At 37.3% G+C, this 21,993-nt stretch overlaps 1 protein-coding gene across 1 annotated transcript in view; it reads right to left on the bottom strand.

The window, feature by feature from the left end:
- Positions 1–2,976: 2,976 nt before the first annotated feature.
- Positions 2,977–21,993, bottom strand: part of LOC144960405 (uncharacterized) — a 22,013-nt gene continuing 2,996 nt past the window's right edge. The window contains exons 3-11 of the mRNA XM_078893487.1: positions 21,972–21,993; positions 14,773–14,934; positions 12,675–12,765; positions 12,228–12,340; positions 8,032–8,175; positions 6,236–6,464; positions 4,111–4,506; positions 3,536–3,835; positions 2,977–2,997 (exon numbers count right to left, since the gene is read on the bottom strand). The exon at positions 21,972–21,993 is cut by the window's right edge and continues 107 nt beyond it. Of these exons, the coding sequence (XP_078749613.1) occupies positions 2,977–2,997; positions 3,536–3,835; positions 4,111–4,506; positions 6,236–6,464; positions 8,032–8,175; positions 12,228–12,340; positions 12,675–12,765; positions 14,773–14,934; positions 21,972–21,993 (1,478 nt within the window). The remainder of the gene's footprint in view (positions 2,998–3,535; positions 3,836–4,110; positions 4,507–6,235; positions 6,465–8,031; positions 8,176–12,227; positions 12,341–12,674; positions 12,766–14,772; positions 14,935–21,971) is intronic.

Here is a 21,993-nt window from a genome sequence, read left to right as displayed (position 1 = left end):
ACACCACGCCAAGATAATCCGCCGGTAAGACATCCGTGAGGCATTTCCTGAACAAGAAGATATTATTCCTCAATCAATAGGTGAGTGCATGGGAGTTGACATCAAATAAATAGTCTGCATTTAACTGAGAACAACATGTGCTTATGGATTGCCCATTATACAACGTGCAACGTTCGAACCACTGGGTCATCCCTACAACACTCAACACAAAGCTCTATGGTGAGGCTGAGGACCTAAAGCGGACCACAGACTTCATAGCAGATATCGGACTGCAGCCATAGATGTCCATCAGAGGAACGAAGAAGAAGAAGAAGAAGAAGAAGAACTGAGAACAAAACACAATATTAGTAACATTACATAACATGCAATAATATAATATTATTTTCTATTTTAATGCGATCACAGACACAGATAGAATCATGATTTTGTTCTTTTTCCTCTGAAAAAATGACTTTTTTTTCGTGTACTTTTGAGCCGTAAAGCGCATCATCGTTGTCAGTCTTATTGAAGATAACACTATTATTATAATGGTAACCACGGTAAACATCCGTTCGCTCGCCACAAGTTCACTGCGTCGACTCAAACCCCTCTTCGCTCACTGCCACCCGCCATGTTTTACTGAGGAGAATAAAGAGGCAATTCCCAGCACGCAGTCTCCTATTCACCAAGGTCTATTTGCTCAGGATTTGTGGGTTGTTTGCTCCGTGTGATGGGCAAACACCTAGGACTTCATCGCTGGCAAACACTCAAGGTAGCGATGGGCCTTCGGCTCACGGTCAGCAGATGATTTCAGGGCCAAAATATGCTTCATTGTAAATTTTCGACTCAAAAGTAAAACAACTGAACTCTTTCATCGCCATTGGCCGCACTGTGCGGCCAGAGAACGATCTGTTCTACTGGCCATTGGCCGCACAGTGCGGCCGGTCTTGAAAGGCAAAAATAATAATGTAATCCAACCCTACTTTCAACAAAAGCACTATAAATTGAACCAATGGTATCATTTCTTTCATAAGAATATTCAATGGCCCTAGGGGGGTATTTTAATTGAGATTTTGCGCCGAATTCGAATGTCGCTTCGTCTTAGCTTGTCATTCCCATGCTGCTTCAATCAGGTGTCAGCCATTTTGTGACGGAATATCGCCTCAGCGCTGAAAGAGTTACATTTTTAATTCGACTAGTTTTAATATGATAAACGATAACTGATGTGATTTTCTAAAGTGTATGCCCTGTATGTTGATTGAAGAACTGAAGGCTTATCATAATTAAAAAGGCATCTGTGCCAAAACTGTCTACTCGGGAAAAAAAAACAAAATATATTTAACAATTTGGCCAGAAAACTCGTCCTTCAAATATTGATCGATTTAAATGACCCTCATCTTGGCAAGAACTCTCAAACCTGGGACTTTAATCAAGACTTCGCGAAATCCAATGTTTGAGAGTTTTTGCCAAGATGAGGGTCATTTAAATCGATCGATATTTGAAGGACGAGTTTTCTAGCCAAATGTTTAAATATGTTGTTTTTTTTTCCTCCCAGAATACGACAGAATAGCTTGACATGCATAGAAACAAGAGGTCACAGAGGAACCATCAATTGAATGAAAGCACACGAGAAAAAGTAAGACAAAGGGGAATGGTTTAAATGTTACAGTGAATGACGTAATCAGTCGGATGGTGAAAAGGTTTGAACTGAGATAATTGCCAAGTTTAGTTAGAAGGTCAATGTTTCATCAGAAATGAATTCTTGTCATAAATGATTAAAATAACACTTTTTTGTACATCTTCGGGAATATCAAAGCTTAATTTCACTTCTAAATTAAATTTTTTAAAAATCTAGTCAAGTTGAAAAATTATGAAATTTGAGAAAAGTTGTTGAATATCTTTCCCATACATCTGACCATAACTTTATGAAAAATCACACAATTTACTTCAAATAAAGATTAAAATGCTCTGGGGAGAATATTCTTTCAGAAAATGAAAAAATGCAAATCCAAAATGTTCACCTTCCGACTGATTATGTCATGCACTGACACAAATAGTGAACAGATGCAGATTCCAAGCGTACACCGTCAGTGCACTTAGAGTTTGAGATGGTCACCAAGTCTAACCTGACACAAGCACAGGTCCCCACTAATAAGAAGACACTTACATGTTAACATACCATTATATATTATAAAACAAACAAAACATATGTAATAGTACAATTATAAAACAAACAAAATATATGTAATAGTACAATTATAAAACAAACAAAATATATGTAATAGTACAATTATAAAACAAAACAAAAAATATGTAATGCTACAATTATAAAACAAAACAAAAAATATGTAATAGTACAATTATAAAACAAAACAAAAAAATGAAATAGTACAATTATAAAACAAAACAAAAAATATGTAACGTTACAATTATAAAACAAATAAAAAATATGTAATAGTACAATTATAAAACAAAAACAAAAAATGAAAAAATGATGGTGAAAATGTGGCTATGTGGTCTTGTGGTATGACACTCGCTTTCGCATCAGAAGGTCCTGGGTTCGTGCTTCGCTCTGCGCATACATAGTCGAGTCCTTGGAGAAGGCTCTTCACTCACATTCTCTCACCGTACTCAGGTGTAAAATGATTACCTGGCCGTTAACAGCGTTGTCTCTGTCCTAAAAAAAATTGTAATATCGCCTAACAGGCGTCATGTCTCATCCTTCATGTTAAGTGTTGCTGTTGGCCAGGGACCCCTTGTAAAGCAATTTGAGCAAGTTTAGTGGATATTGCGCTATATAAAAGCTCAGTTTTGTTTATGGTGGAAAGTAAACAAATTCTAGTGTCCGGTTCAAATGTGTCACACAGTATCTATCTGGTATTATTCCAGGCAGTATAAACTGAATGATAAAAATAAGTAAGTCCGTAAGAGCAGAATACATTGAAAATATTTTTTACAAAAATAAATTAAATGAAAAAGCAGGTTTTAAAAAGCAAATTATTGCAAATCTTTCAATAACTGATGAAAAAGACCCAAAAAAAAACATTTAAAAAAACCCCAACAGAATGAAAGCTCTTCTTATATTGTTCAGTATATGTTTATTGTTGTCCATAATACTGATACTCCTACCATCTCTCTCTCTCTCTCTCTCTCTCTCTCTCTCTCTCTCTCTCTCTCTCTCTCTCTCTCTCTCTCTCTCTCTCTCTCTCTCTCTCTCTCTCTCCATCCCTCTATATTTCAATCTTATCTACCTATTTTCAATACATCATCATTAACAACTTTCCTAAAAATAAAACAGACCGAAAGTTCTTGTTCTACATCTATCTTTCTCTCCCCCCCCCCCCCCCCCCACCATCTCACTCTCTCTCTCTCTCTCTCTCTCTCTCTCTCTCTCTCTCTCTCTCTCTCTCTCTCTCTCTCTCTCTCTCTCTCTCTCTCTCTCTCCATCTCTCCATTCCCTCTATCTTTCAACACTATCTACCTATTTTCAATACATCATCATTAACAACCCTCCCCCTCCCCCTCCCCCTCCCCCTTCTTCTTCTTCTCCTCCAACCCTGAATCCTTCCACTCCTGTTCCTTTATTCTTTCTTCTTCCTTTCCCCCTACCTCTTCCCCTAGGTGTTTCCCCATCTGTTAATCCTCTACCTCCTGCCTCTCCTCCAAATTCATCTCCACCTTTCTCTCTCTCATTCTCCATATCTCTACCACTTCCAAAACTTCCCTTTTCTTCTCTAAATCCCCCTCCCTCTCCTCCTCCTCCACCTTCTCTTCTTTCAAGATCTTCTAATAACCTAGCACAATCTACTCGTCCATCTCTCACTCCGAACTCTAAATCACCAATGTGGCCGATTCTCTCACCATTTTCAGTCCCCTTATCTACATCCCTTCTTGATAGCAGAAGTTCAGCTTCACCTCTTTCCGCCTGTTTCCTTCCTATTCTTCCCCTCTCTTCATTTCCTTTCCCTCTTCCTCTTTTTCCTCTTCCTCTAGGAGTCTTAACTCCTCCTCCTGTTCCTCCTCCTCCTACTCCTCTTCCTCCTCCTTCTGTTCCTCCTCCTCCTTCTGTTCCTCCTCCTCCTGTTCCTCCTGTTCCTCCTCCATTCCTCTTCCTCCTTCTCCTGTTGCTACTCCTCTTCCTCCTCCTTCTGTTCCTCCTCCTCCTGTTCCTCCTGTTCCTCCTCCTCCTCCTCCTCCTCCTCCTCCTCCTCCTCCTCCTCCCTCTTTACCTACTCCTCCAATCCCTACCGTCCCTATCTCTCTTTCACTCCATCTATCCGATACATTCACACAGTCCAACTGGTCAGTCAATACATCCACTTCTCCTATACCCCTCTCCGCCTTTTCTTTCTCTCTATCCATAGAATACGAATTCGAATTGCTTTCCTCCTGCGATGCCACCCCGTTTCTTCCTCCTTTTCCCTTCACTCCTGTAGGTCTCTCACGTTCTGTCAATCCGTATGACAGGGTGTTTGGAAGGAAAGAAGGATGTAGCATTTTATCCAGGACTGGCAGTGATGGACAAGGCTGTGGAGAATAAAAATAAAATAGTTTTAACTCTTTCAGCGCAATTGGCCCCACTGTGTGGCCAGAGCAGAATCTGTAACCTCAGTGCTGAAAGATTTCATTCATTGAATGAAGACAGATAACGTGGGTGTTTCGGGTTTCCCCTTTATCAACAAAACGCGATGACAGAAAGAAACACTAAAGACGTCTTAAGCATTTCTTTCATTCATCGTGTTTTGTTGATTGATAAAGGGGAAACCCGAAACATCCACATTATCTCTCTTCATTCAATAAATTGAAGCTTACATTTGATTACTTATCGTTATTTTTTTTCCTGTTGATCTGCAACAACTTTAAAACCTCTTTGACCACATTTGTGATCGGGGGTACCTATAGCCCAGTTGGCAGAACACTCGCTTCACATGCAAAGGACCCAAGATCGATCTCAGGTGTAGTCCATATCTTTTTTTCTGCCCCCCCCCCCCTAGCGTCCTAACCAAAGGATAGCAAGCAATATCTGTTGATCAGTAGGGGACAGAATACAGTAATACTACCAATGGAATGTAGTTTAAAAATATCTCTGTCATTGGCCCTTGTATTGGAGGCATCATATAATAATACCTTGGTCATTGACCCTAATATTGGAGGCATCATATTATAATACCTCGGTCATTGACCCTACTACTGGAGACATCATATTATAATACCTCGGTTATTGACCCTAGTATTGGAGGCATCATATAATAATACCTCGGTCATTGACCCTAGTATTGGAGGAATCATATAATAATACCTCGGTCATTGACCCTACTACTGGAGACATCATAGAATAATACCTCGGTCATTGACCTCCCAAAAATATAATATTATCTGACACCAACTCCATACACTTTGAAGGGACTAATCAGACACACAAAATGTGTATTGATTGACCATAGAGGACGATTGATAGCACATATCCTCCTAACACTAATACCAAAAACTAAAACTATGAACTATATGGTCTAGTGGTATGACACTCGCTTTCGGATCGGAAGGTCCTGGGTTCGAGCCTCGCGCTCTGCGCATAGTTGAGTCCTTGAAATAGGCTCTTTACTCACATTCTCTCACCCTACTCAGGTGTAAAATGAGTACCTGGTCGTTAACAGCGTTGTCTTTGTCCGAAAAATTGTAATATCGCCTAACAGGTGGCATGTCCCATCCTACATTTTAAATGTTGCTGTTGACCAGGGACCCCTTGTAAAGCGCTTTCAGCACGTTTAGTGGATATTGCGCTATATAAAAGCTCAATTTAAAAAAAACAACATTTTTTGAACAACTGGGCTGAAATGCGGGATATGAGGTGGTGATGCGGGACAGTAGTCCCAAATATGGGACACTTAACAGGCCTGTTAATAAGCTGCAACAGTCGTGACATCACTTCCCTCGTAATAACGCATAATAACTTAGTATCTGGTTCTAAACTATCAAAACAATGGCAGACACCCTTATGAAATGTTTCTCCGACAAGCATAAAAGTGTATCCAGAGGAGAAAAACATTATAAATCTGATCATGTTCTGACTTTTATACTACATTCTGATCACATGACATGTGAAAAAGTTATGGCTAGCATGAAGAATAAAAAATACAGATTTTCTTTGTTTAGATCCAAGCAGCTGGTTGCTGGGCGGACATGACATCAGACTATTGAATCCAATTGTCAAAATTGTGTTTAGCATCGAAAACTATGAAAATATACACAGAATTACCCGACTCTCGACAGGCCAGGAAAATTTGCTTTTGCTGAAAGACACAAAGTCGATGTTTGCATCTGGTGTGGAAAACCAATCGACGAGATGACAAGAAGTACACAGGTCCTTGGTGACATCATGACTGTTGGAAAAGGAGGTGGGGAGGTGTAGAAGGGCAGATAACTTGTGTATTGGGAACTGACAGTTTTTGACGCTGTAACCGTGAGACAGAATCTGTAGGTAACCTCTGATAGAAAAAAAAGAATAACAGACATATCAACTTTTAAGAGAGACAAAAAATTGGGAGAATTTTTGGGAAAATTTGGGTTTTAAATAAGTCGGCGCTGATAACGAAGACGCTGATGATGGTGGTGATGGCAGTGGTGGTGATGTTAGTATTGTTGTTGGTGATGATGATGATGATGATGATGATGATGATGATGATGATCTAATGAAAATTTTGAATTAAGAAATTAAGGAGCAGGCACCAGTATAAGATAAAGAACTGAACAGTGTGTATGGAAGGTAAGGTGCCAGACAAAACAAGACAAAAAAACATCCCAAAAATTTTGTTGAGGTCGACTGATTTTTTGGGATGTTTTTTTTTTTGTGTATTTCTTTTTCTTGCTTTGTCTGGGTCTCAATAACTCAGTTTGCAGAGCTCTCCCTTCACAAAAAAAAAAAAAAAAAAAGGCGGGACCGAGATTGATTGGGAATTCTTTTCTTTGATCCCGTGACCACCCAGCAGTGATTGGGTAGCTGGGTCTATTAGATCTTTTGGAAAGTACTTTACGATCAGCCAGCCTCCTATCTAAAGGGTAGCAATCAATTGCTATTGTCCATTTCACACTACAGACACTGGGAAAAACTTCGACTCCTTGGGCCTGATGGCTCTGCGGGAATTTTCTTATCTATGTACAGGAAAATAGCAGAGATATTGAAATAGTGGCTGGATGTTTTGGGACGTTTTTTTTCTTCTATTTTTCTTTCTTGCTTTGTCTGGCACCTTTCATACACACTTGTTCAGATCTTTATCTTATACTGGTGCCTGCTCCAAATTTCTTTAATTTGATAATTTCAAAAAAATAAAATGGAGTAACTCAAAAGTCTTCGTACTCTTCCTCTCGTGTTCATTGTATGTGATGGTTGATGCAAGCTGGGGTTCTCACTGTAAAACACGTACCCTTGTGAAGAATATAAATATTTTAAAAATATTGTCCCAACTATCGGGAGTACTCTGTGGTGTAATAACAGCAGCACGTCTGACCGGTAATCAGAAGGTCTGAAGTTCGTTCCCTGGTCGAGGTCGAGTGATACTTTTGAGATGGTACGTTTTTTTTCTTCTATTTTTCTTTCTTGCTTTGTCTGGCACCATCGTACACACCCTTGTTCAGATCTTTGGCTAGTTGAGACCTTTCATTTAGATATACCTTGCGATTTATGGGAGGTATGGAACTCTTTTACCAGGTGAGTCAATAATTACTAAAAAATTTTTAAAAAGCATTTCTACAGCACAATATCCACCAAACGTGCTCAAAGGGCTTTACAAGGAGTCCCAGGCCAACAGCAACACTTGACATTTAGAATGGGACATTATGCCTGTTAGGCAGTGTTACAATTTTTGCGGACTGAGACAATACTGTCAATGAACAGGTACTCATTTTACAGCCGAGTATGGTGAGAGAATGTGAATAAAGAGCCTTTTCCAAGGACTCAACTATGCGCTCAGCGAGTGAGGCTCGAACCAAGGACCTTCCGATTCAAAAGCGAGTGTCATACCACAAGACCACATAGCCGCGTACGAATATACCTACACTCTGATCTTGTCCAGGTGGTAGCTGGCAACACACAAACACGTTGGACATTTCAAGGAGTGGACAAGGCGTAGTGCTCTGGCATAGTTCCTCATCAAAACGGACACACTGGCATGGAAGCAAGTTAGGACTAGTGGGTGGTTTCTGTGGGGTAAACGAAAAACAAATAATTATTGTGTTGTTACCTTCCCAATGGTAGAAAACGGTATGGGCTGCCTGAAGCCGATGATCGTAAAATACTAACGAAAGAGTGATAATGGAAAGGCTTCGTATGGGAACAAAACAGACAATGGACGTTTCGGGTACAAACCCTTCGTCAGCACAACAATACACAAATAAACATGGAAAAAAAAAATTAAAATATAATGAAAAGTAACTTGTATCGTCTGTACTCCACCATTGAGTACAGACGATACAAGTTATTTTTCATTATATTTTAATTTTTTTTTCCACGTTTATTTGTGTATTGTTGTGCTGACGAAGGGTTTGTACCCGAAATGTCCATTGTCTGTTTTGTTCCCATACGAAGCCTTTCCATTTTCACTCTTTCGTTAGTACCTTTCCAATGACAATTTAGACAATTCACAGTGTAAAAATAGTTCAACTTACTTACTTACTTACTTATCCGAACCAGTGACCACCTGAGCTCTAGCCCTTCGGTCTTGTGCCATGACGTAGAAGTTAGACGTCTTTTGTAGTTGTTCCAGGTGACTATAAAGTGTGTTACTGAAGCTTGGATTTGATGGGAGAAATGTGCATCTCGGGTCTTCAAATAATTCAAATATTATGCGGCCCAACTCTGGCTGTGAAATTGCGACTACGTTTTTTATAATAATACGTTATGAAATATTTCTATTGTCTGTCAATATTGCTATGTAAATTATAGTACAGTTCACTCCACTTGTAGCGATCTTCGGAAGCAACGATCTTTTTCTGTAGAACAGGCACCCGTGTAACACAAACTTAATAAAATACAAACGGTTGTAATGACTTCGCTACATCCATCGTGGCGGTTATACAGATGCGTATTCTTATCCCCGACCGTGATACCTTATAGTAAAAATATAACGGTTGTAACGACTTCGCTATATCCGTCGTGACGGTTATACAGATGCGTATTCTTATCCCCGACTGTGATACCTTATAGTAAAAATATAAAGGTTGTCACGAGCGGCATGGCCAAACACACTCTCCTCACTGCTTCTCTCAATTTGCCAATTTTGGGAAATTTGCCAAAATTTGCAGATCGCCCTGATATTTGCGGCCGCAAAAAATGCAGATGACAGTATAATATGTGTTGCTTGTCTTGCGTGTTGCGTCAGAGTAGAGCGAAATGTACTCTCACTCTACTCTATCACTAGATATGTATATACCTCTCTCACTTCGCCAAGAGCCTTTGTGTGCTGTCTTGCGTGTGTTGTAGTCTAGTGTACAGTGTATTAAGTGTGTTGCCTCAACCACAGACTACAACTACAACTCGACTTAACAACGGACATCACTGGATCCATCCGAAATAAGTCTGTCATCTGCATTTTTTGCGGCCGCAAATATCAGGGCGATCCGCAAATTTTGACAAATTTCCCAAAATTGGCAAATCGTGGAAAATTTTGGGAAAATTGGCAAATCGCGTGGCAAATTTTGGGAAAAAAAAAAGAAGCGAAGACAAAATAACGAGAAAAAAACTGCAAAACCTGAGAAATGTTGCAGCTTTGCCTGGGCCCAAACCAAGGCAAGCTACTCTGAAAGTTTGGGCGCATAAATCGCTTTACATTGTGTAAATTAATAAATGTAGCCTCCTTAAATGTAATAAATTGTCTTTTATATATATTTTTTTCTGTATCGCGTGTTAATTTTTACTGAAACGCGTAGTTCTCTGCAATTTTTTTGGGCAAATTTTGGTCTTTTTGGCAAATGTCTTGGCAATTTTTTGGGTTTTTTTGGGCAAATTTTGGCAAATTTCAGGTCCTAATTTGGCAAAAAATGCAGATGACATAAGTGCTACCACTAGCACAGAAAAAGAAGAGGGCCTGGATAGCCATGTGTCAGGAGAGAACGAGGATGATCTGGGGGAGGAAAAGCCCATAGTCACAGAAAATGAAAATGTTGGAGGTATTTGGCAAATTGGAAACCTATTTTCTCCAAAAGGGCATACCAGATGACAATTTGGCAACTGTTCGCCAAACCCTCAGTGAACAAAAGGAAAAAACAGTATTGTCAGTTTCTTTAAGGCCAAATAGAAAGATATTATATGTGTTTGTCCCCTTGTCTTGTTCTTGTGCAGTGTTAATGTGCGGCTATGTGGTCTAGTGGTATGACACCAGCTTTTGGATCGAAAAGTCCTGGGTTCGAGCCTCACTCAGCGCATAGTTGAGTCTTTGGAAAAGACTCTTTACTCACATTCTCTCATCGTAAAGAGCACCTGGCCGTTAACAGCGTTGTCTTTGTCCGAAAAAAAATTGTCATATCGCCTAACAGGCGTCATAACCGTCCTACATGTTAAATGTTGCTGTTGACCAGGGACCCCTTGTAAAGCGCTTTGAGCACTATATAAAAAAGTTCTTTTTTTTAATAATGACGTCTCAAATGGGCACCATCCTGGCATGGGGTTTCACATACAGATATCTTTCCGTTTATTTGAATAAATTAATACAAAATATAATAAAGAATTTTTCTAAAAAATACAAAACAAAACAAACAAAAAACAAACAAAAAAATTTTAAAAATTAAAAAAATAAAAGACATACGAAAAAAAATAAAAATAAAATAAAATAAAAATAACCAAAACAAAAAACAAAGAAACCTAATATTTGTCTACAGTGGTCACGATGAATTTTTGTTAAGATAAGGCAAGGGCAGTAACCCAATATATTCACTCTACAACGAAGTTGAATAGTCAGAATTATTTCCCTTGAATTTTCTTGCAACGGCCGTTGCGAACTTCGGATGTAGCGATCTTGTTTTCTGGTCCCTACGTAATCCCCCGTACGTCTTAACTAAAAGAAAACAAAACAATACCAAAAAAAAAACAAAAAAAAAAAACAAAAAAACAACAACAAATTCTTGAGATTAAATTAAAAGTAATAATAATAATAATAATAATAATAATAATAATAATAATAATAATAATAATAATAATAATAATAATAATAATAATAATAATAATAATAATAATAATAATAATAATAATAATAATAATAATAATAATAAATTCATTATTATTATTATTATTATTATTATAATTATTATTATTATTATTATTATTATTATTATTATTATTATTATTATTATTATTATTATTATTATTATTATTATTATTATTATTATTATTATTATTATTATTATTATTATTATTATTATTATCATTATTATTATTGTTGTTGTTGTTATTATTATTAATACAAACTACATATAAAAAAGAATATTACAACTAATTTTTTTTTTTTTTAAAGAAGAAGAAGAAGAAGAAGAAGAAGAAGAAGAAGAAGAAGGAAAGAAGAAGAAAGAAGAAGAGAAGAAGAAGAAGAAGAAGAGAAAAGAGAGAAGAAAGAAGAAGAAGAAAGAAGAGAAGAGAAGAAGAAAGAAGAAGAAAGAAGAAGAAGAAGAAAGAAGAAAAGAAGAAGAAGAAGAAGAAGAAGAGAAGAAGAAGAAGAAGAGAAAGAAAAGAAGAAGAAGAAGAAGAAGAAGAGAAGAAGAAGAGAGAAGAGAAGAAGAAGAAAGAAGAAGAAAGAAAGAAGAGAGAAGAAGAAGAAAAGAAGAAGAGAAGAAGAAGAAGAAGAAGAAGAAGAAGAAGAAGAAGAGAAGAAGAAGAAGAAGAAAGAAGAAGAAGAGAAGAAGAAGAAGAAGAAGAAAGAAGAAGAAGAAGAAAGAAGAAGAAGAAGAAGAAGAAGAAAGAAGAAGAAGAAGAAGGAAGAAGAAGAGAAGAAGAGAAGAAGAAGAAGAAAGAGAAGAAGAAGAAGAAGAAGAAGAAGAAGAAGAAGAAGAAGAAGAAGAGAAGAAGAAGAAGAAGAAAGAAGAAGAAGGAAGAAGAAGAAGAAGAGAAGAAGAGAAGAAGGAAGAAGAAGAAGAGAAGAAGAAGAAGAAGAAGAAGAAGAAGAAAGAAGAAGAAGAAGAAGAAGAGAAGAAGAAGAAGAAGAAGAAGAGAAGAAGAAAGAGAAAAGAAGAAGAAGAAGACGAAGGCCTTGTAGTATAGCAATCACTTGATATGATTTGGCAGACTGATGCAATGGTGAAGAGCCTCTTCATTTCCTAGGCTATCGCAGAGATAGATGGACTCAAACTCTGCCTGGTTCTCATGACATCCCTCTGTCGTCTGTCGGGGGGGGGGGGGGGGGGGGGGGGGGGGGGGGGAGGGGGGTGGGATGTCAAAATAAATGATGATGATGACGATGATAATGATGATGATGATAATGATGATGATGAGGATCATGATGACAGTGATGATGATGATGACAATAATGATGATGATGATGACAATAATGATGATGATGATGACAATAATGATGATGATGATGACAATAATGATGATGATGATGATGATAATGATGATGATAATGAGGATGATGATGACGAACATGACTTGATGATTAACAATGTTGTTACTAATGTTACCATGACCATTACGATGACTTTCAACCATCCCTTACCTGATATAGACACAAGAGTTCTTTCAAACATTCTAGTAGATGGTGTTTGTTGATCGTAGGATCAAAATCAGACACCCCATAATTCCTTAATCTGGGAAATTGATGAAAAAAAAATAAATCAAAACCAATAAAAATAAAACAATATAATTTTTAAAAAAATAAGAAAAAAAATCATATATATATATATATATATATATATATATATATATATATATATATATATATATATATATATATATATATATATATATATATATATCATCTACTAAAATCGAAACAGATATGTTTTAAGGGAATGTTTAAAAAAAGACAAAGATTCTTTTTCACGACTGCTCTGCGGTAAGGCATTCCAAACAGAGGGTCCGAAATGAGAAAAGGAACTCATTCCAGCATTTTTCCGTATTCTAGGGACAACTAGATGGGCAGATAAAAGATGTGTCACGTTATGTTTTTGACATTAAGGAGCAGGCACCAGCCTACGATAAAGATTTGAACAAGTGTGTATCAAAAGTGCCAGACAAAGCAAGAAAGAAAAATAGAAGAAAAAAAACAAACAAAAAAACCTCAGACCTTCTGATTACGCGTCAGACGTGCTACCATTACACCACAGATGCTCCCGATCATCATCATCATCATCATTGCCTTTTTCACCCTGGGTCAGGGTATAGGCCACAGACAAACAGTTTCCATCCTTCTCTATCATCATCATCATCATCATTGCCTTTTTCACCCTGGGTCAGGGTATAGGCCACAGACAAACAGTTTCCATCCTTCTCTATCATCATCATCATCATCATCATTGCCTTTTTCACCCTGGGTCAGGGTATAGGCCACAGACAAACAGTTTCCATCCTTCTATATCATCATCATCATCATCATCATCATTGCCTTTTTCACCCTGGGTCAGGTATGCCACAGACAGTTTCCATCCTTCTCTATCATCATCATCATCATCATTGCCTTTTTCACCCTGGGTCAGGGTATAGGCCACAGACAAACAGTTTCCATCTTCTCTATTCTGAGCTAACTTTTTTTTATCTCATTCCAGGTCTTACTACTTCTCTGTATATTGGTCGCCCAAGCTAAAAAAAGGATTTGGTTTGTCCATCTGCGTTTCTGTAACGGTTTGAGTTGAACGGAAAGGGGTGTTAACCCTTTGCCAACCCCCAACCTGGAGGACCTGGTGACTCAAAGATGGGGGAATCACACACCATTAGTCGCCTTTTACGACACGCTGGCTTGGCGTTGGGCTGTTCTTGACCCTCTCAGTTGAGGGATCCCGGACACCACACGGGGGAAATCCCCCGGGACGATTTAATTTTTTTTTTTTTGAAGTGGTTGACAGTACTCTCGGAAGAAAGACATGCCAGAACACACACCGACCTACGCACCTGTAAGATGAAAGACATGCCAGAACACACACCGATCTACACACCTGTAAGATAGACAGACATGCCAGAACACACACTGATTTACAACCTGTAAGATGAAAGACATGCAAGAACACACACCGATCTACAAACCTGTAAGATGAAAGACATGCAAGAACACACACCGATCTACACACCTGTAAGATAGAAAGACATGCCAGAACACACACCGATCTACACACCTGTAAGATAGAAAGACATGCCAGAACACACACCGATCTACAACCTGTAAGATGAAAGACATGCAAGAACACACACCGATCTACACACCTGTAAGATGAAAGACATGCAAGAACACACACCGATCTACACACCTGTAAGATAGAAAGACATGCCAGAACACACACCGATCTACACACCTGTAAGATAGAAAGACATGCCAGAACACACACCGATCTACACACCTGTAAGATGAAAAACATGCCAGAACACACACCGATCTACACACCTGTAAGATGAAAGACATGCCAGAACACACACCGATCTACAAACCTGTAAGATGAAAGACATGCCAGAACACACACCGATCTACACACCTGTAAGATGAAAGACATGCCAGAACACACACCGATCTACACACCTGTAAGATGAAAGACATGCCAGAACACACACCGATCTACACACCTGTAAGAAAAAAGGCATGCCAGAACACACACCGACCTACACACCTGTAAGATGAAAATGCATGGAACCGGACAGTTTGTTCCAAGATGGTGATCGCGTCTTTTCCCACAATGCCCTGAATTGTCATATCCTGTCTCACCGCTCGGATTCGATCAAAGACAAAATCGTAGATTTCCGTCCAGTCGAGATGCGTAAGAATGACAACGCTGATGAACAAAGAGAAATATTTGAAAAACGATGCAAAATACTAATGCTTTCAAAACATCCATTGTTAGAATTTGTTTGATTTGTACGAATTGTGAAAAGCATGTTAAAACATTTTAGAAAAACAAAACAAAAACAAACCAAATAAATAAAAACATGGGATCGGAAAAAAGAAAAAAAAGAAAAATAAATAAATATTTAAAAAGATCATGAGAGACAGAAGAGAAAAGTAAAAATAAAAATTTTAAAAAGTAAAAGAAAAGGAACAAACATTATTAAAATAATAGAATAAAAAAAAAAAAAATTAACCTTTAATGAATTTAATGTTGATAATTGATTCTCACATTTAAAAAAAATGTTTTTGATTGAATTATTTAGAAGAAAAAGATAAAAAATACAGTAGTATCCTGAAAAAGTGAGAAATATTGGTTGACTATAAGCCATGTTAGGGGTCCCTATAGCTCAGTTGGTAGAGCACTCGCTTCACATGCAAAAGAGACCAAGATCGATCCCAGGTGCAGTCGAACAGATGTAGATTCCAGGAGCACACTATCAGTGTACTGATCACCTAAAAGTCTCATCCAGACAGAAGCACAAGAACCCTCCAAGAGGTATACACTACAATGTTTTGTTTGTTTTGTCAATGTTAATAAAAACTGGTCCCGCGGGCCTTACCACGCCCACTTTGTCTCTAAATAACGACACCTCCGGATAACGACATAAAAACTCGGTCCCGTGGCATATCGTTATCGTATTATTATTATTATTATTATTATTATTATTATTATTATTATTATTATTATTATTATTGTTATTATTATTATTATTATTATTATTATCTCCAATGAGTAAAAATCTTTTTGAATTCTGAAAATCGATTCATAAATAAAAAAGTTATACAGTCTCAAAGGTGACATTTATTTGGATGACTCCAAAGATATTTTTAAAAACTCGGAAAATATGGGATGCTTTTCTAATTTTTTTCTGGTTTGTGGCTTTATCTCACTTAATATGTGGAATTAGAGATTGAAACTTGGCTATTTTATGACGAATTTATCAGAAAATATGATGAAGACATCAGACGAGTTCTAATTTGCAAAGTTTTAGAGCTGTATGGCTAGCGTCAATCATAATTTGTTTTAAAATATAGATATTGATCATTTGGAACTTTTCCGAAGATTAATTTTGTTTCTACCCATACAAATGATGCGAAAAATGCCTGCTATGTTATTATCAATCAAAAAAGTCCCGTGAGATCATGGCTTTTGTTATTTCTTGTATTCATTTGAGAGAGAGAGAGAGAGAGGGAGAGAGAGAGAGAGAGAGAGAGAGAGAGAGAGAGAGAGAGAGAGAGAGAGAGAGAGAGAGAGAAGAGAGAGAGAGAGTGGAGAGAGAGAGAGAGAGAGAGAGAGAGAGAGAGAGAGAGAGAGAGAGAGAGAGAGAGCAGACCATTGATAACAAGCAGCCAGAGGGGAGTATGCATTCGGAAAAAACAAAACAAAAAAAAACAGACATTGAATGTACCGGTAATAACTGAGGGGGTCCCAAATAGCTTAGCGACATGAGCACTAGCTACTGAGGGGGTCCCAAATAGCTTAGCGACAAGAGCACTAGCTACTGAGGGGGTCCCAATAGCTTAGCAACAAGAGCACTAGCTACTGAGGGGGTCCCAATAGCTTAGCGACAAGAGCACTTGCTACTGAGGGGGTCCCAATAGCTTAGCGACAAGAGCACTAGCTACTGAGGGGGTCCCAATAGCTTAGCGACAAGAGCACTAGCTACTGAGGGGGTCCCAATAGCTTAGCGACAAGAGCACTAGCTACTGAGGGGGTCCCAATAGCTTAGCGACAAGAGCACTAGCTACTGAGGGGGTCCCAATAGCTTAGCGACAAGAGCACTAGCTACTGAGGGGGTCCCAATAGCTTAGCGACAAGAGCACTAGCTACTGAGGGGGTCCCAATAGCTTAGCGACAAGAGCACTAGCTACTGAGGGGGTCCCAATAGCTTAGCGACAAGAGCACTAGCTTCACACACAAAGGGACCTGTCCATCCAGCAATTATTGGGTAGCTGGATCTATCGGATCTGACTAAAACCACTTTGCAATAGACTAATGTCTTATCCAGAGGGTAGCACACAGTGTTCCAAAAGCGATCTTTTAGTTCAGCCCGCTTTACCCCTGCTCTCACAATGCATACTGTCACGCTTCACCGATTTCTGCTATTCAGTCAGAGCCTTTTGTGACTATTGAAATTATCAACCTTTGTTATGGTTTTTAAACCTGTTTTTAACTATTTTAAAAATGTTATTTATAAATACAAAGTGATTACTTAGAAAAAGGAGAAGATGATCTTTATTCTGATATAATTTTATTAATAATAAGATGTATATAATTTTCACACTAAGCATTAACTTTCAGAGTACAGTAAAATTACTTTAAACCGAAAGAAGCTAAACCGAAAAATACCTTAAACCGCAAAGAATTTAAGAAATTGTACTAGTTTCTTCATTATCTTTGTACTAATTCTTACGATGAACCGAAAGACTTCTAAGCAGGACTTTCTTTAAACCGAAACAACTTGAGAGCACCTTCCTTTTTTCTCTCTCTATTTTTCTTCAAAAAGTCGGGAAGGTAGCCACACGTAATAATGCCCGGCGATATTAAACAAAGAGCGTAAGTATAAGATGAGGGTGATGGGTGGGGTGGGGGGGTAGGCAAACACTTCAATTACTGCACTTGGGCTTGGTCAACACCAACACCACAATCGCACAGACTGTAAAAGGAAGACAGCGGGTGACTGGCCATCTGCAGGCGAAAAATGAGGAAAGAGGGGGAGTTGGGGTGTAGAATCACGAAAGCGAGATGTTCTCGCTCGTGTGTTGATGCTTTGGAACTTTTCAACACGACAATAAGGAGGAGGGTGGTAGACGACTTACCATTGACATGCCATTTCATTTCCACTTTGTTTAAATGTGTTTGTGAGGGGGGGGGGGGGGGGGGGGTGGGTGAGGTTCTATGTAATTAGGCCTTTGAACCTCATGGCAATTCAACAAAAGAGAGACGTGTAGTAGGACAGCTTAGCATTTACACGCCTTTTCATTTCCATTTCACTTCATCTCTGAGTAGCTGCGCATCATTCATTATCAATTATCGCACAAGAACTTTCGATCTTATTTTAGCTTTGCATTTTACTAAAAGATGTCTAAAAGAAAGCACTGTGCTTACACGTTTCAGTTTAAAATCAAAATACTATGTAAGTCGATGAAAAAAAGTTGATCAAGACGGAGATATGTAGAATACACGGCATCCCAAACTCAACTCTTTCAACAGTTTTGAATTGAAAATGAAAACCCCCAAAAATATTTTTAAAACACAAAAAAAAAAAAAATTAATGGTAACGAAGACTGCATTTATTCAACAACTCCATTTAACGAGAAACCCATGATACAATTAAATGAGCAAATTCCTAAAATAGTTACTACGCTTGAAAAACATTGCAAAACAGGAACTTGCTTTAAACCAAAATGTCTTTAAACCGAAATGGTTTAGAAGGTCCCCAAAATTTCGGTTTAAAGTAATTCTACTGTATTTTTGAAAAAAAATTCACTCAAACATGCATAATAAACTCTTAATTATCTAAAAATTTAAACGACCAAAGTTTTAAAAAAATTCACTAATTAAAAGTCAAAGACTATTTCTAATTAGTCACAAAATTTCACATGTGCCGGAAATTTGGTTATTTCACTATTCCGTCAGATATTTGAACCCTCCCATTCAACATTCGACATCCTTGAGGATTCAATATGCAATCTCTCATGTATTACAACTCCAGATTACAGAATATAGTTAGAATGCCATCAAACATACTTTAATATTATATATTCACTTTCTTTAAAAAGCAGATACCCAGCACTTTCTCTGTGTTTACAAAGAATTGAATTCATTTTATTTTAAAAGTCATTGTGAAAACTAGTAGAGTCCATTAATGCGTCCAAACCCATTTATAAATTAGATATTAAGTAATTTGCGTATTGAGTAATTTGCGTGTCAATGCATGTGTGTGTTTATATGTGTGTGTGTGTGTTTGTGTTAGAGATGGGGAGTTGCTAGTGTGTGTTGGTATGTGTATGGATCTGTTTAGGTATGAGAAAGAACAAAAAGATTTGTGGTGGAGGATGTAGCTATTGAACGGAGGATAGTTGGAGGGAGAAAGGAATAAGTAGAAAAGAGAAAAAAAGGGGATTGAGAAAGCAACATATAACTCAAAATATACAAATAACAGCTCTATTTTTAGAGGAAGTTTAACCACGTAATATGTCAAATGTTTTAAGATGTTTAAGTATTATTTTGTTTGATTCATCAAATTTTCATTTCTCTCTAACTTTCTTTTTTTGGGGGGCACATACGACATGATATCAGGAGAAACCTGCAGGAGGTTACTTTTTATTATTGTTTTTAATTGAGATGATTATGTTCTCATTGATTGTGTTCTCTTTTCAATTTTTGAAATTGTTGAATGTAACAATTCACCTCCTTGTTCTCCTAAAAGACCTAGACCAAAAGTATATTTCTTCATAAAAGGTATGCAATGGGTTTCCAATATGTGGTGTTTTAGAAGTACATTTTGAGGAAAGTAATTACGGTATATTGTCATATATTTCTCTATCTTGCTATTAACACTTTCTATTACTGTCTCTGTGACTGGTTTTGTGTGAGAAATTAGTGAATGTATTTCAGAATAAGCTCCATTTATTTCATCAAAACATTTGTTTATAGTTTCAGCTTTGTCCCTGATTAATTTATTGTTTGTATACATGTATGTTTTAGAAACGACATTTTCAGTGAGTTTTTCGTAAACGTCTTGTGTATAATATCTATGGCAATGATTTCCTATGAAGCTACGACTATGACATACTTGAGATATGATTTTGTTTGTTTTTAATATATCATCAAGAGAACTGCAGACTGGCCCACATCGTTCTGACAGTTTCTCTTTATGAACAACTAAGGCTATTTTTTCTTCTGTGATTGGGATCTTAGTTTCCCATTCTTATGTTTTCTCTTGAGGCACATCAGTGAGCAATTCACAGGTCTTGTAAGATTCTACAACTGCTAGTAGACTCTTATATGTTTTCATGTCTCTAATTTTCTTTTCACATTTATAGCATATAACTTCTGAATGTTTATTTTTAAGGTCCGTTCCAATATCAATGTCAAAGAACAGTTTGATTTCATTTTTGAAGTCTTTACAAAAAATGTTTTTCCTGTTTTTAGCCTTTTCTTTAACTGTTAGTGCACCTTTAGCACATAAACAACATAGTGAATTGAGATTTTTAAGTGTATCTCAAGTGTATGTTCCCTTTTTACCTGATAGGTGAAACCAAAAAAATCATAAAAAATAAACTACGCTTCGCGCACTAACCGAACTTTCACACCTAAAAGACAATAAAATGTTAAAACTTATAAATTATCAACGAAGGAAATCTATCGTTTGGTTAATGAGATATCACTAATTATATTTGAGAAATCACTTTTCAAAATTCTATTATGTACATACTTTTATAACCCAAGTTACAACATAACCAATAAACTTATTTTGATAAAAATTTCACAATGATGTGTAGCAAAGAAGGGTAAATGATATTCAACTAAAAAATATAATGTTATATTTAATTATCGGGGTGAGAAAATGTTTGAATTAACACAAAAAAACGGAAGATAGGGATTAGTAAGGAATGCACCCAGGATTAAGATTACCTGCCTTGAAATCACTGACTTCACGGTTCAGTGACTCAGACTAAAAGATTGCTGAGAAGCAATTTGGAACACTGTGAGCAAGCAATTGCTTTTGTCCGTTTCATGCTATAGAAAACGGTATACGCTTTATCAGATCAAAAATGTGTTAGGGAAAGTGAACTACATCAAAATATAGGCTTAGGGCAGTAGTTGAATGATATAAACATCCGTTTTGGGCTATAATTAAAAAGGAATATATCCTTCCTTCTAAAAAAAAATGTATAGAACTTCAAACTTTTGTCTCCATCTGCAAAGCTACGTAAGCATCTTAAATTCGATAAAAGTCTTTGAAGAAGAAATCTTGGCATTAGGGTTTATAGATTTAGGTATTTGAAGCCTTGTCCAGACCTAAAGAAAAAAAAGACACCATTTCCCAATGGTATCGTTAGATACTGACGCCTAGGAATTCCATGAAGGAAATTAGATAATCGATCAAACAAGATGTCTGATGTCTATAGGAATCAACCATGTTGACCAAGTGAGCAAATTCTTGCCCAAGGAAAACAAAAAACCTTCACAGTGCAATTTTATTAACTAATCAACCACTTCACCTCCCCCGCCCCCCCCTCCCCCATCTCCCCCCTATCTGTCATCTGCATTTTTTGCCAAATTGGGACCTAAAATTTGCCAAAATTTGCCATAAAAAATCCCAAAATTTGCCAAGAAATTTGCCAAAAAATTTGCAGAGGAGAACTAAGCTTTGGGTCCTTGTTTGAAGATTTTTTGACGAAACGATCCATGACTGAAGTTGGAAGTGTAAGTGACTCAATTTATTTGACTTGAGAAATGAAATGACTGTGAATAGCGTTGTTACAAAGATTTTAAAGGATCATTATCCGTAGAGAGTAGCTTCCCTTGGTTTGGGCCCAGGCAAAGCTTCAACATTTCTCAACTTTTGCACATTTTTTTTCGTTATTTTGTTTTCGCTTCTTTTTTTCCCCAAAATTTGCTACGCGATTTGCCAATTTTCCCAAAATTTGCCACGATTTGCCAATTTTGGGAAATTTGCCAAAATGTGCGGATCGCCCTGATATTTGCGGCCGCAAAAAATGCAGATGACACCCCTATTCAGACCTAATGTGGGTAAATTAGTCATTTATAAAGCTGGATGTCGCGAACTATTTTTCCTTCATGAAAAGTACAAATTTTTTTAACTTCACATAGGCAACTTTGTAAAAGTGCAAAGCATCGTCTAGATTTCAGCAGGGTACAAATGCGGGCACAAGTACGAATTCCCAACTCACTTATTCAGTAAATGAAGCATGG

The sequence above is a fragment of the Berghia stephanieae genome, chromosome 15, assembly GCF_034508935.2.
Source record: "Berghia stephanieae isolate SIO BIC M18660-M18661 chromosome 15, UCSD_Bste_1.3, whole genome shotgun sequence".
NCBI classification, from domain to species: Eukaryota; Metazoa; Mollusca; class Gastropoda; order Nudibranchia; family Aeolidiidae; genus Berghia; species Berghia stephanieae.
The sequence above is the reverse complement of the archived record's forward strand: the minus strand, read 5'-3'. Positions and strand labels throughout refer to the sequence as shown.